Consider the following 14,626-nt stretch of genomic DNA (forward strand, 5'->3'; position numbering starts at 1 on the left):
GCATGTTATCTGCCTTATGTAAGTGTAACTGGACACTTCTGAGGTGGCTTCGCTTAAGTATTTAGAATAATAATAAATAGCTACTAACCTTAATGAGTAATTAACTGGCTACCTAGGCCCTCCCACAGACTCGAATGCTTTTTTCCTTATGGTTCATGTCTTCTTGCTGTGTTCCTGTTCTCCTTCCCTCCTCTTCCCATCTGTTGTTGTTGTCAGCTCTGTTTTCTTTTGGCTAGAGTGTCTAATTTATCTTTGGCAATTCAGTTTGCTGCAGCCTTTCTCCTGCTTGTGTAAGTTCAGCACTTCTTAGAGGAATATTCTCTGCTTTGGTGGTGTTGTGAACTTTTTGGTAACTTGTCCAAGAGCTGTCTGTGCTCAGTGCATATAGCTCATGTTCATTTTATGCCATGTCCTTCACCTTGTGACTATAGCTTTTGCTGCGCCACGAAGATCTGCTGTAATCTGGTGGACAGAAGAGGCATTGGGCTTGCGGTGAGGCACTGTGGTGGAGCTTAGAAGATCGAGGCTCACTTCTTGGCTTCACATATGACTTGGCTTGAGGCTTTTAAGTTTTCCATGCCCCAGTTCTGCATTAGAGAGGACATTTTCTTTCCTACGTTGTCTCACATGCCTGTTCAGTACAAAAGTCTAGGATCTCTTAAAAATGGCCCAGACAAACCGAAAGTTGTACACCATCTCTCAGACCACACCGAGTCACAGCTTCTGAGCAGGAATCTGTGTGGTACTGTGCTGATTTTATGATGTATAGTCTGCCTGGTTTGAAGCTTCTAGGCACCTTTGGAGTTGAAGTAGTAAAAAGTCAAATTATAATGCAATCTTTTGATAATTAAATTGTGTATACAGGTACATCGCACACGTTGCACTCTCCTTTTCACCCCCGTTCCCTCCCCTGTCAAAAGGATACATACCTTTTCTGTCTCCTGCAGGTTCTACTGGAATGCCATTTTGCTCTATTCCTTTTAGAAAATGCTGGTTAGAAATATATCTCCAAGTTAGTCCTTTTGGCTGGCCTCTTCTTTTGCATGCTTTTGAAATACATATTTATTAAATTCTTGTGTTTGGAGAAACAACTTTTTTCCTGTGCTTCATCAATAAACAAAAAAGTCCTTCAGCTGTAAATATTATGGATGCTTTATGAATATGTTTTCAAAATAACATACAATAGCCTCATATTGTTGTTTAATCTCATAATTGTTTTCATCAAAACATTTCTGAATTATTCAAACACTAAACCAACTGACAAATAAATGTTTTCTGGCCATTTTCGTCTTCCTTCTCCCTCTTTTATACTTGATGTAGCTCAGCTGAGTTAAGTATAGTTCCTCCTGATTTGATAGCTGCTAGGAGAAGAATCAAGCTTTTTTTTTTCTTTTATAACTTGAGATGAGTAAATGAACTCTTAACAGTTTCAGTAATCATTTGACATCTGCCCCACCTACTGCTGCATTTGCACGAAGGAAGAAACTGTAGTCTAGAAAAACAATGTACTAATAGAAAAGCTATCAATCTGTATTGATGAGCTGTTAGTAGCCCCAAATTTCTAACGGTGCATATTGTATATGCAGGAACCATTTAATTTTGCATTATTGTGCTTGTTTATTGTTAAGGAATGCAGCTTTGAGGAAAAACCATTTTAGAGAGCAGGATTAATATATTGGTGAATCTCACTGTGAAAAAAGTGGTGAGCGATTACTAGAAGATCAGAGGTAGAATACATTGAGAAAACAACTTAAGTAAGTAGCAAACTGTGTAATAGCTTTAAGTAAGTTAAGTAAACCTGCATTTTAAGGTTGGGATCAACAGTGGCTTAAGGCAAATCAGATTTGACAAAGTCTCACTGGAACAGAAGTCTTACTGTAGTTATTTTTAATCTAAGGGAAATTTTAAATATATTTTTATTAAAATATAAACTTTGAGACCTTGAACAACAACCTGTAGAGTGTACATTGAAAAACAAAACCAAAACAGGAACAACAACAAAAACAATGTTTTCCACTCTGCTCTCCAAAACCCCTTTTTGTACTTGCAAAGCTATTTTATTATAAGGAGATTTCTTTGGTTTTTCACTTGATGTCTTCCACTCAGGTTTCCTTGAAATACTGAATTAAAATACAGATATTGTCTTAGTAAGATAAATTAAGAGCAAGTTGCTTTCAGTGTAAGAAAAACTGTAGAAGCAAAAAAGAAATGTGACAGTCATGAGTAACTTTTAAAATAAAGACGGTAGATTTTAGATGTTTTACAGTGAGGGTGGTGAAACACTGGAACAGGTTGCCCAGAGAGGTGGTAGATGCCCCATCCCTGGAAGCATTCAAGGTCAGGTTGGACAGGGCTCTGAGCAACCTGATCTACTTGAAGGTGTCCCTGCTCGTTGCAGGGGGGTTGGACTAGATGACCTTTAAAGGTCCCTTCCAACCCGAACTATTCTATGATTTTATGAACTTAAACCCTTGTAGGAAAAGCTGCTGTAAGGGAAACAAAAATGAACGTGTTTGAGCATTATGCTGTGGCAGTTCTCTCTCCATATTATGCATGATTGCAGTGGAATTTCTGTTACAGATCTGATGTTGTTCTACTTCTAAATTTACCAGAGAAAACAATGTCATATATGACCTAAAATGAAAATGTTATACATAGGCAGAGTAAAATTTGCATGCACGTGTGGAAGTTTTCTGAGCAGACACTAGTGAGGGTTGGTACCTTAGCTTGGAAGAATTAAAACACAGTTCTGCTTTAAAGTAATACGAAAGCTCCAGTAACATGAAGTCGGCACTGTAGAATTAACTCTTGGAGAACATTTCTTCAAAATTTTTGGTAAAGAAACATAACTATTTGCTTAACACGAAACTGTGAAAGTTACTAATGTTCCTGCTAGTAACATTTCCAGAAGGTGTTTATTCCAGGCATGTTGGTATAGGTTTCCAAATACTGCTTTCATTTAAAGAGAAGATATCAGGCTCTTAATACTTTCCCATGTGTGTATGGACGCCAGATGCGTCTTACTAACCACAACAAGTATTTTTCCAGGAAGCACAGAGGTTTCATCAGCTAGAAGAAGCAGTAACACATTGCCCACAACATTGGTATTGATTCTGATTCAGTCATCTAATCAGTTCCAGGGACTTAAATGGAATAGGGCATGCAAGCACCGTGCTAAGAAGAGGTAATACATCTGTATGAGAGCTTCTTTTCAGATCCAAACAGATTATTTTCAAATGATCTGTCACTGATCAAGAAAATTAAGAGTGATCTTAAGTGTTAAGTGATCTTACTGCATATTAATAGCATACATGGTCCTTGACCAGCTGACATTTGTTCAGAGTTTGGGATGGTGAAAATCAGCTGTTAAAAGTAAAATAAGACGTTGAGACAAAAAAAGACTTTTCTTATTATTTTGTTAGATTTATTTGTGAAACACACCATTACAGGTATCAACAGCTGGTAACACTTTCAGTCTTCATTGTTTTCAGCAGCTGTTACCTGCTGCAGATGCCCTAGAGCAGTTGTCTCCCTTTCACTTGTGTTGTTGCTGACAGTGCTCATGATCCACAGGAAAGTGCCATTGCTCTGGTCCTTACTGACTGCTGTTTGCAGCAAGCTATTTGCACGATATTGTTTCCCCCTTGGACAAGGAAGTCTGGGCAGTGATTCTGGGCAGTGATGCAGGTAAACAGTCTTCAGTCTCGATTGAGAGAGACTGCTGGGAAGCTGTTGTCAATGATACTGCACCAGCTCTGATTTTTTTTACTTGATCCTGATTAGGCAGAGCGAGTTGAAGGTTGTGTCTGCATTGGCATGGGGTAGGCACGTTGCAGTTCCAGCTCTGGCATTTGTTTTCTGTTCCGAAGGATGCCACACTTTTTCCATGCTGAATTAAGCCATGCCTTTCCATGTGTTCAGCCAGCGCATGGGTCTGATCAGGTTTTAGGGATAACTTTATGCCTAATTAATGTTCATCAAGCAACAGTCAGCCGGATAGCCAATGCTGCCCTTCCAAATGGCATAGGAAAACTATCTATAGTGACTGTACTCTGCCATCTTTCCCAGCCATGTCAGACAATGAGGGGGTTTTGTCTCCACTTGTATAAAATGCACCTTTACATTCAACTCCTAATGCATTTGATTTCATTTATGCTTATTGTGTTCTTCTGAACTACTGCTGAGGTTTTGGAGATGATGCTATTTGTCAGGCAAATACTCTGGGAAGATGGCAAGTTCCACAGTTCCCTGGCCATCCTCAGAAATGTTGTTGCCAATAAATAATAAAAAACAACAACAAAAAAACCCAACCAAAAAACCAAAACAAAACAAAAAAAAAGAGCTGTTTTCAGGAGTTGGAGAACTTCAGGGATAACTGTGTAGAAGAGGTTTTGGCTGCATGCAATACTTGCGTTTCTTGGACAAGGAAATGGGCCAAAAGAGGATCTGTGGAATAATTTTTTTCTTTCACATGAACACAGCATGATTAGGAGACATTCCTGATTGCAAGATCACTTATATTTCTGTGCCTTTTTATGGAGTGTTGGTTGAGAGCTTTCAGAAGTTAGAGCTGAAATTCTGGCACCTAATTTTAAGTGAGACTTCTACCTTCTGGCTGCAAAGCACGTTAAGACACTTTTTCTTCAAGGGAAGATTAAGTCCAAATGACCTTCAGGCACATGTACAGAACTTAAGATTTCCCAGCTCAGTGTATGAAGTTGCTTGAAACTAATGAGGACACGAGCAGCCCCGAGGGGCATTAACTTTGTGGTCTGGTTGCAGCTACACATTTTAAATAACGCCTTTGTCTAGATACTCTTCTCATCATAAAATAGCCTGTGAAAGAGGTGAATAGCTACTGTACAATTCTGTGTGTGGACTGTAAAATCCATCTTCTTAGATGGTAAGAAAGTATGGATGGGCTCTCAGTCTTTCACTTCTTCCTTTTGTTTCATCAGTGAATGCTGCATACAGAGTAGGTGGCTGAGCCTGAAGCCTCTCTCTCTCTCTCATGCTATGATACCTAATTCAACTCCTGAGTCTTTTATTGCTAGCCACATTTGCTCTGCCACTTAATACGTTTTCCCACGTTATCCACTCTGCCCCACTGGCAACCAAAGGGACTAGACAGAGTGATTGCTTTTCAGACAAGTTGGAATAAAAAAAAAGTCTTTTATCTGTAGTCCTGCTGCTTGCAAACAAATGCACAGTGGACACAATGAGGCTGTTTGACATGTCAGAGGTCTATTTCTTTTTCTTGGAAAAACATCTAATGTTCCGCTGTTTAAACCAAAAGAGAACATACATTATCTGTGTCCTGCTTTCTGTTCCTTAAACAAAAACCAGCTGGTACTGGTGCTTGCCTTTAGGAAGACACCATCAGCAAGTTGAAATATCAGATCTTGGCTCTACTTAGTTGCCACGGTAATGTATAATTAACCAGGCTGCAGTAATGTTATTGAAAGTAAACATAAGGAAATATTCTTGCTAATGGAAAAATTTACACCATAGTTTTAAGTAAGACTGAAGGGACTGAAGATTAAATTATAATTGATCATTTGCAATTGAACATGTATGTTTGCATTTATATTGTAATTTGGTCAGAGTAGTATCGCTGTGTGATCAGAAAGAAATAAAACAGGATTACAAGAAGCATTATTGATGGTACCATCTTTGTAAGAGATTGGTGTTTCATTGATTTGTGGGTTTTGGGGTTCTTTTTTTTCCTTCTTGTTGCTAATAGGATTCTATTTGAAAAACAGTACATTTCCCCACAACATATCCAATAAGAAATGAATATAGAGAAAAAAGTTTGATTTGGAACAAATGGGAAATCAGATAAAGGCAAACCATTCAATGTTCACCTCTTGCAGCTGATAAGCAAGCACCTTTTCCAAGTGGTTATGACACTGATGCGGAATAATTTGTTTGTCTAAATACCTTTCTTTAAGTGGTAATAGTTAAATTATCCTAATGTATTTTAAATCGAGAAAGTTGAACGTACCTTTGGAAGGCCACACATGCCAAAAGAAATTGATGTGCAGTTCTCCAGATCCATACAGGAGGACGTTTATGTCTGTTTGTGAGGTTGACGAGGGAGATGAGTTTAGGCATGGGAAGCTAAGATGTTAAAGAATTAAAACTGTGGAATGTTGTCTATGAGATACTCATGTGCTGAAATGTGGGTCAGGAGCAGTGGGATAAAGATTTTGTACTTTTGGAAATCCTATTCCTTGTAATATCTCTCAAAGACACGCTTCATGTGCAGCAGTCTGAACAGACGTACAGCATAGGGGCTACTCAGGAAAACATAGCTGGGGTAGAACCATGTACCTACTGACCCTGATGGGAAAAAGATTAATCCTTTAAGAACTTTTGTTTGTTCTCTGCATTTAGCCATCTTGTTCTTCAGAACTTTGTTTTAGACTCTGAAGGATGTTACTAAAATCAAGACACCATGTGTACTTAGTAATAGGCCCTGAGAAGCTTTTCTGTGCCTTATCTTCTCTTGATAAGATTAGTGTAATACTTTCTCTTCTAGAAAGCTAAGAGCCATAAGTGACCTTCAGCTTGTTTAAAACTGCTATGAGTACTGTCAGAGCATATGTTACTGATTAGAGCAGGAGTTCACCTGCTATATCTCTTAATAAAAATAATTCTATTGCATGTTGTCATTTAAGGTCCATTATTCTTCACCTTCAAACTTACTCAGTTCTCCTGCCAAATTTTAACATCATAGTGCTTGTATGCGCTCCATGTGCATTATTCCCACTGACTTGAGCAGAAGACAGTGAAGGTTGCTCACTTTGGCACTGCAAAGTGCTGAGCACACTTGGCTCATGCTGACTCCTCTGACAGTGGAGGGTATGCAAGGAGTATGTCTCATGGTCAAAGCTTCTTTGCAACATGCTACGTAGAGTAGAAAGATGCTCTGAAGAATGTTCCTATGAACATGTTCCTATCCCTTCTGCTGTAACTTAGGACATTATCTTTATAGTTTCTGAATGACTTACATTCACTCAGAATTGCATCCTGTGATGAAATTAGCATTGGGTAAAAGTGTATTTCTTTCTGTCATTTTGTAACTTCTTGCTTTTCAGTTTGATTCAGCGGACTTTTGGTTTGTGTGGCATAAAAATGTGCGTAGAAGTACCAGTTCATTTCCAGTAAAATGCCCAGGTAGTTCATACACATCATGTCCCCTTTTCATACTGAGCAGGACAGAGATTCCTGAGGGCCCGCTCACATTTGAGCATTACATAAAAATAGCAGCTCCTGAAGTTATAGTCACTGTCAGATTATTGATAGGGGGATGGGAAGGTTGGCATTTTGATTCAGAACACAAGAAAAAAAGTATACATCACAGAGCAAGTGTTTTTGCCCATATTTGCAAGAAATTTCACCTGAGGCAAGGTCTAAAATTATGCTTTTCCCTGTTTGGCAAGGCCCCATTGGAAAGGAGCCACTTCAGCAAAGTACCAGGGTTTACTTTGTTCCTTAACATCTCCTGTGAAGCATTGGATTGTAAAGTGAAAGCAATCCATCCTTTCAAGTTCAGTTTTTAACATTTATTTGGCAGATCTGACCTCATAAGGGGGCCCGATACCCTGAGCAGCCACCCTTGCTGCTGTCTGACCAAGAAGTAACACTGGAGTGAGCTGTGAAAGCAGCTTCTTGCCTCCATCTTCTCAGCAGGAAATGCGTTGGTTGTTGCCAAGTGCAAACACTGGTGTGTTTTCACATGTTTAGATTGCTTTTAGGCAGAAATTTGTTACAGACTCTTAAGTACAGTTTTTGAAAATATGCTAATATTCAGGTGAAATTGGCATTCTTACTGTTGCTAAGAGCCTTTATCAAAACCCTATTCTACCCCAACTGCAGAATGGCTAGCATCAGATAGCTTCAGCATTATATATCCTGTATATTACAAAGATTTGCTTGAAGCTCAGGACTTAACAAGCATAACACAGAAGGACTTTTGTACAAAGCTTGAAGAGTTAGTCCTTGGCCTTTGGCCAGGAATAAAGAATGCTTGCCCTTGTGCCATTTTGTCCTGTGCTGCTCCAATTCTGGCAGTGGTTCTGCTTCAGTGTAATTGTTGGCACTGAAGCTCAGCTGAACCCTGAATGGCCTCTTCCTGCAAGCAAGCAGGGGCGCAGAGGTCCAAGACGGCATCAAAACTCCGTATTGATCAACTGTAATAGAGGACTCTATTATGAGAACTCTTCATATCAGAGCCAAGCAAATTGACTACAGTGATGCAGTAGTAAAGTACTAAAAAAAGCCATAAAGAGTGTGAAGTAATTTTCAGTTTTTCTACAGTATAATGGAGGGGCTAAAAGAATAAGAGAACAAACAGCTCCTTCTGGGACAGTCACTGTTTTGGCTATCTGTCTGCGGTTGTTTTTGATCTGTCCTTCCTATCTGTGCTAAGCAGTGGTTGAGTTTTTCATTCTCATCTGGACCAGACACAGAGCATAGTCACAGCATTAAGTGATAAAGTGTTTTTTATTGTTTGCAAAGGCTTGCTTACTCTTCTTTATTCTGCTTACTGTTCTTTATAAAAAAAACTTTCCCATTTCATTGAGGCAGATTTGGAAGTCAAACCAGAAACTTCAGACTCTACTACGATGGAAAGCACTTTGTTGGGGAGAAACGTTTTGAGTCCATCCATGACCTGGTGACAGATGGATTGATTACTCTTTATATTGAAACGAAGGCAGCTGAATACATTGCCAAGATGACAATAAATCCAATTTATGAACACATAGGATATACAACTTTAAACAGAGAGCCAGCACACAAAAAACACATGCCAACCCTGAGAGATGAACATGATGGCAAAGAGTCTACAGGAGAGGATGAGGTAGCAGAAAAGAGGGTAAGCAATTGTTAACCCACACTCTTTTTTCTGTTAGACCTTTTTATTTTGTGCTTTTAACCCTCCTCCCCTACTATAAAGTGCTGAAGGTATCTGTAGATATTTAGTCTACATATTTATTTCCAGTATTGCATTAGTAATAATATTTAAACTGTTGTAGGGTTATAGGGTTTTTTAATGGTAATCTTTGCATATTGCAAATTTCTATGATTTGGTGGTTAGTTATTTATCATTGCGAGGTTCCTTTCTTCAGGTATTTTCGCAGTTATAGATGTTACCATTAAGCCACTCTTTTATTTCAAACAGGCTAAGAATATTTAACCTTAACATTGTTTACAGTTTATAAGACAACTGCCCTTTGGTCCAAAATTATGTTTCTTAACACATTCAGCATTCCCCAAACAAATGCATTCCATAATCTACTCAGCAGTCTGCATAAAATGACAGTAAAGTTGTCCACATTATAAATAAGACTGTTCATTAAGTTGATAAAATGTTAAAACATTTCACTTGGCTAAGTTCAGCCTGTCAGAAGCTGACAGAGCTATTTTTGGCCTCAGCCAGACTTACAAAGAAGGATTGCTCTCTTCAGAGAGTTGCAGTATCAGCTGAGAACTAACTGCGTCCTGGATTATAAAAGAAAAATGAACAACAAAGAAATCTTAGAACTGGTGAAAATGGAAATATTAAAGGAGGTTGAGAATGGATCAGGCAGACAAAGCAGCTGCCTGAAACTTCATTTGTGTGACAGAGACTAAACTTAAAAAGAAAACATAATGTAAATTCCATCATGTTAAGCTAAATACTTTGTTTATTGAAAAGCTGACATATGAAAGTCTTTTTAAAGTGTATTTTCACATGTGTGTAGGTGTTAATGCATGTATAATAGTCTGATATGCTCCCCTATTTCACAAACTTCAGAATGACATTAGGAGTGTCTAATATGCTTATAAAGCTTAGAAGAAATGCTAACCTTAGTTGGTATCATCTGCTTATCTTTCCAATCAGAAATATGTCTATAATTTCAGTTTTTCTTGAAGTGGAGGAAAGGTCTCACTGACAATTTCCAACATACATGACTATTACAGTAAAACTAAGCTCCGTACAGAGTCTACAGAGAGAGGAGGCTCATAGCTTGGTCCTTCAAATCCTTCTCCAGCAGAATCTGTCATCCTGCATTGACTTTGCTGAGAGATGAAGTACCCAACTTAGCTTAAAGTATGAATCTTCACTGTTATCAGATCACTTTGACAAAAGAAATACTGGTGGGGATATTGAAGCTAGCTGACCATATTAAATATCCGATTTCCTGCCTGTTAGGTACCAGTAGTAGAGGGGTGAGTTATCAGTTACAGCTCCTGACAGCCACTGACTTGCAGCATGCTGTTTCAAAAGGATTTTTTTGCATGTTATCATAGAGAGTTCATTATAATGCAAAGCCTGGGTAAAAATCTTCTGTAATAGTTCTGGAAATCACTGCATTGGGTTTCTTTGGTAAAATTAACTCTTCCTGCATTCAGCAACTTTCAAGTGACAACAGAACTCTGTTCTGTCACAGCATTTTTTAGACTGTTGAAAAAGTTTTCATAGGAAAGGGATTTCAATTATTATTATTGAAAAATGCTGTTTTTTCCAGAGATTGCGTGGTGTTATGTCAGACTTACCAACAAGGTATACGTATTGTTTTGAAACATTTTTCATGAAATAGCGCAAGAACTATTAACTATTTCTCACAGATTGAAATTTTAGGTGAAAAACCTTTAGAGAGGTTAATTATGTAATTGCAACATCCCACCCAGTTTGTCTGGAAGTTATAAGGAACTCAAGTGGCTTCATCTGCAACATTGTTCAACAGCAGTGGTGTTTACTGGCCTGAAGCCCAGCTTTTGAGCCTTTTCTCTTTATTTGTCTTGGAACCATGTTTATGTGAAGACAATGAGGCACACAGACGTCACAGTATAGTTAAATGTGGAGGTTTCAGTTTAATATTGAAGTTGTTAACCAGTTGGGATTACAACCCGTGGCTGCACAGGAGTGGCACAGAGGTGACATCTTTGCTGCCTATACACCTCTCAGGGTCTTTGCTGGAAGATGACACAGAGAGTCCCGAATGTCACTTCACCCAACCAATCTCCAAGGAGAATAAGGCATTCAATCCCATGGCCAACACCCGATCCCAGTAGCAACCTCAGCATTTGGAACAAGCCCCAGCGTCCAGCTAAGGCTTGCCAAATCCTTTCTCCCTCCTCTGTAAGTCACAGGGTGTGGGGAGCATGGTAAGGGGGAGGGATACGGTGGTGGCCTTGATGAATGGAATGTCTCACGGGGGGTGGTGGCTATGTGCAATGTAGGAGTGGTGGGGAGAGGAGGCCTTGGAGGGCTTTTCCAGGTGCCTCCCATCACTGTCTGGGGGACTGGACTATTTGCACACCCACTAAAGCTGTCACCTTGACAGCCTGGGAGAACTGTTTCAGGTTCAGTGAGGTGAACATAACTGACTGGCTGGAGGACTGAATCATGTCTGGTGGTTAACTTTATTAAAAAAAAAATTGAAATTATGATATATATGCTAGTTTGACAAATAATTTGCATTTAAAGCATGAGTACTGGATGAAAGGAAATGTTTCTCTGGCTTTTCTAAAAGCCTTACTATAAAAAGTTAACATGCTAGCAGCAAGGAACACAGGAGAGATTACGTCTCCACTTAAACAGAAGACTCAATCTCTCTGGAAGTTTATAAGCTTTCTTTGGTAAAATAATAATAATGAAATAAGAAAAATATACATATCCTTGACTAAATTGCTCAGAAGGTAATTTTACCCTTTTTGTGCAGGCTCCTGGTTATTACTGATACTTACTTGAAAACTTCAATTAGTAATAACATAGTATTTACCTTATTATGAATCATTTAACCATGATATAAGGAAGCTTTCTTATAGGACATTTATAAATAGGTCAAGTAGTTTTTCTTTCTCTCTGGTGGGAGGGATGGCAGAGTGATTCCTGTTGTCCAACATAAAGACATATCGCTGAATTGATACTGACAATTCTAACAACTCAAAATTGTTCAAAATCCAACAAGAGTAAAACATTGGCTTATGATCCAAACAGCAAAATCTGTGTGCTACAACATTAGGCTATTAGCCCCTTGGTGAGGATGAAAATTTCTGCAGGGTACAGTATTTGGCAATTGATGTGTCTCAATCAGTTTTATAGTGTAGCCACACAGCTTCTCCCTATACTCTATGCTTCCTCCTCCATAAAGAGAGGAAGAAGTCTAGGTCTTGAACATTGATCATCCTGAGCCAAAATACATTCCCAGATTTGCAGACTCTGAGGTTGTTCAGATCCGAATCTAAACTCTGTGCCTGCGACTGTTGCCCAGTCCTGTGTGGGTGGTGTATGAAAGATAAACCCTTCAGAAGAAGGAAAGACACACAGGCTCTGGCTGGGGAGCAACTGGTAGGAATGTAGTTTTGCTTTCTGCCATAAAATCAAGTGGAGAAAATTGGGCAGCCAGAGAACACATCCCAAACTTGAGAACGAAATATTACAGAGCACTTCACCTAGCCTTGAATTTAATGTGGGGCAGTAGCAGGGAACGCCACAGATTTGTGTTAGATGCCTCCTCCCAGCAAGCACTAATAACACTTTATTTGTTCCCCCCTCTTTTCAGCAATTAATTTACAGTAGAAAAATTCAGCATGCGTTGGGTGGCTTGTCATATGCAATACATTAAAAATGAACCTTGGTAAAGGGGAAGGATTTAAAGACCGTAAAAGATGAAAAGACAAAACTTATGCAATTGTTAGATGAGGTTTGTAGGACACAAATCACAACACTCCTAAGTACTGAGTCCTACAAGAGACCATACTGTGGTGTGATTTAAGATGCACAGTTTTTAATAGGAAAAGCATGAGAATATAATCGACTGCGCAGCATGTGCTTCACTGATTATGGGAAGGAATATGACTGCTTACCATGTACAAGTATATATTAAAAATTAAAATTAAAATTCCTGGTTAATGGTTTATGATTTTCATAACCTATGAAAGAATTAATAAATAGTCAGAGATAACTGGAGGAGTGGAAAGTAAAAACAGGAGAGTGCTTGTCATGCTCGAATGCTCTGAATAGATATTTTAGCTGCCACACTAAAAGGTAATGCTGGTTCCCAGAAGAGTCTGCAGATTGTTCAGAACTCAATTGTGCAGCCATCGTGTTCTGTGTGTTAAGAGAGGGCTAAGATGCATTTGAAAGAGGGCTTCCCATGTGGATTGAGTCTGTATGGCCTGGTGTGGAAGTGGAAATAATACCCAGTATCACAAGATTTACTATTCCTCCCATGCCTTGAATACTGATGGATCTCTGAACATTCTCCACTCTCAAAGGTAATTATGGCCTTGGAGCAAATGACTTGATTCAGTTAAATACTTTATAAAAATGGTAGCTCTCAGAAGTTCATAAAACCCGAAATACATAAATCGAAGTCCTTCTTGAAAGCCCTGCAAAACATGATATTTTTTTTTTTCATTTTGACATGCTTTTGAGATAGTAATGTAAGAAGTTGTATGAGTGATTTAATGAGGATTTAATATCTGATATGAGAAAATGAAATAATTAGGTATCAGTTATCCCATCTTTCAGAATGAAATGCTGAGGTTAATGTTAGGGTAGCAACTGAATCACATTTATTCATGTTTACTTTGGTGATAAGTGCTATTTCTTCAAGAAACTTTGGTGGCTGCAAATCAATTAAAGACCCCTTCTAGACTGTACTACATTCAGTTCAATTCCTGCAGATGGAAAGAATTGAGAGAAGGTTTGTGGCAGCAGTCACCCAACAAGAGAATTCTTTTGTTCTATTTTTAATGACCTTAGTGGTGATACTAGTTTTTCCTTCAGGGCGATGAAGGCTGATTGTCTGCAACCCTGTGCAAGGAGATCTGGAAATGTAATTCCGTGTCATTCTAGTAGGAAGCATGCTTTTAAGCCTGCCTCCAAAGATAATCCAGATCACAAAGTTAATTGCAACCTCTGTGTACATTTCTAACAGATTCATAAGAGCCTTTGCATAAAAAATCAAGGGTGTTTGCAGAGGGACTAGTCTCACTTTCCAACCTTGAACTGACACTGGTATTTTCGTTAATGGCAGTACTACTTTTCTACTTCTGTTCTCGGTCAAATCTGTTAGTAAGATCTGCTTTAAACCTTCCTTCACCAAAGCTTATTTTATCTTCAGTGAAAGGACATCAGAAAATGTAGCTGAGGAAGTTACAGTAGTCCATTGTAGAAGCATAAGCCCCATTAGCAAGGTCTGTGGTGGAGGAAGACAGCTTCGAACAACAAACACTGTTTGGTGCCCAGTAATGCCAGTGCTGGGACTGATAAGAACTAAAAAGAAGATGTGGTCTTAATAATCAGGAGGAAAGTGTGCTTTGAGAGTGAAGAAATCTTGAAGCTGGAAGTTCTATTTACTCAAATTAACTTAATTTTATTAGAAAAGATGGGTGTGTAACGTATAAAACTCTAGACAAGCCATAGCTATAACAAGGGTAGCAACAAAGAAATAATGGTTTTAAAAGTACAACTAATAAATGTTTATTTTAAAGTACATTTAAAGACACAGGAGACTGAGCAGTGAAGAATCCCATGGGTTAACTTGAGGAGATTGTCAACTCTTTTCTCAGAAATGTTCCTTTCCAGTCCCTGCGCGGGTGTCCATGACAATCACTCTGTAAGTTT

At 38.7% G+C, this 14,626-nt stretch overlaps 1 protein-coding gene across 4 annotated transcripts in view; it reads left to right on the forward strand.

Annotated features, from left to right (window-relative positions):
* Positions 1–14,626, forward strand: part of CHN1 (chimerin 1) — a 107,508-nt gene that overhangs the window by 44,041 nt on the left and 48,841 nt on the right. For 2 of the 4 annotated variants that reach the window (XM_049830018.1, XM_049829927.1), the window contains 2 exons: positions 8,593–8,881; positions 10,958–11,131. In XM_049830018.1, coding sequence (XP_049685975.1) covers positions 8,593–8,881; positions 10,958–11,131 — 463 coding nt within the window. Of the gene's footprint in view, positions 1–8,592; positions 8,882–10,957; positions 11,132–14,626 lie in introns of those variants that run through there. The other 2 variants (XM_049830111.1, XM_049830286.1) reach the window with 2 other exon arrangements.

The sequence above is a fragment of the Accipiter gentilis genome, chromosome 1 (assembly GCF_929443795.1).
Source record: "Accipiter gentilis chromosome 1, bAccGen1.1, whole genome shotgun sequence".
Classification (NCBI taxonomy): domain Eukaryota; kingdom Metazoa; phylum Chordata; class Aves; order Accipitriformes; family Accipitridae; genus Astur; species Astur gentilis.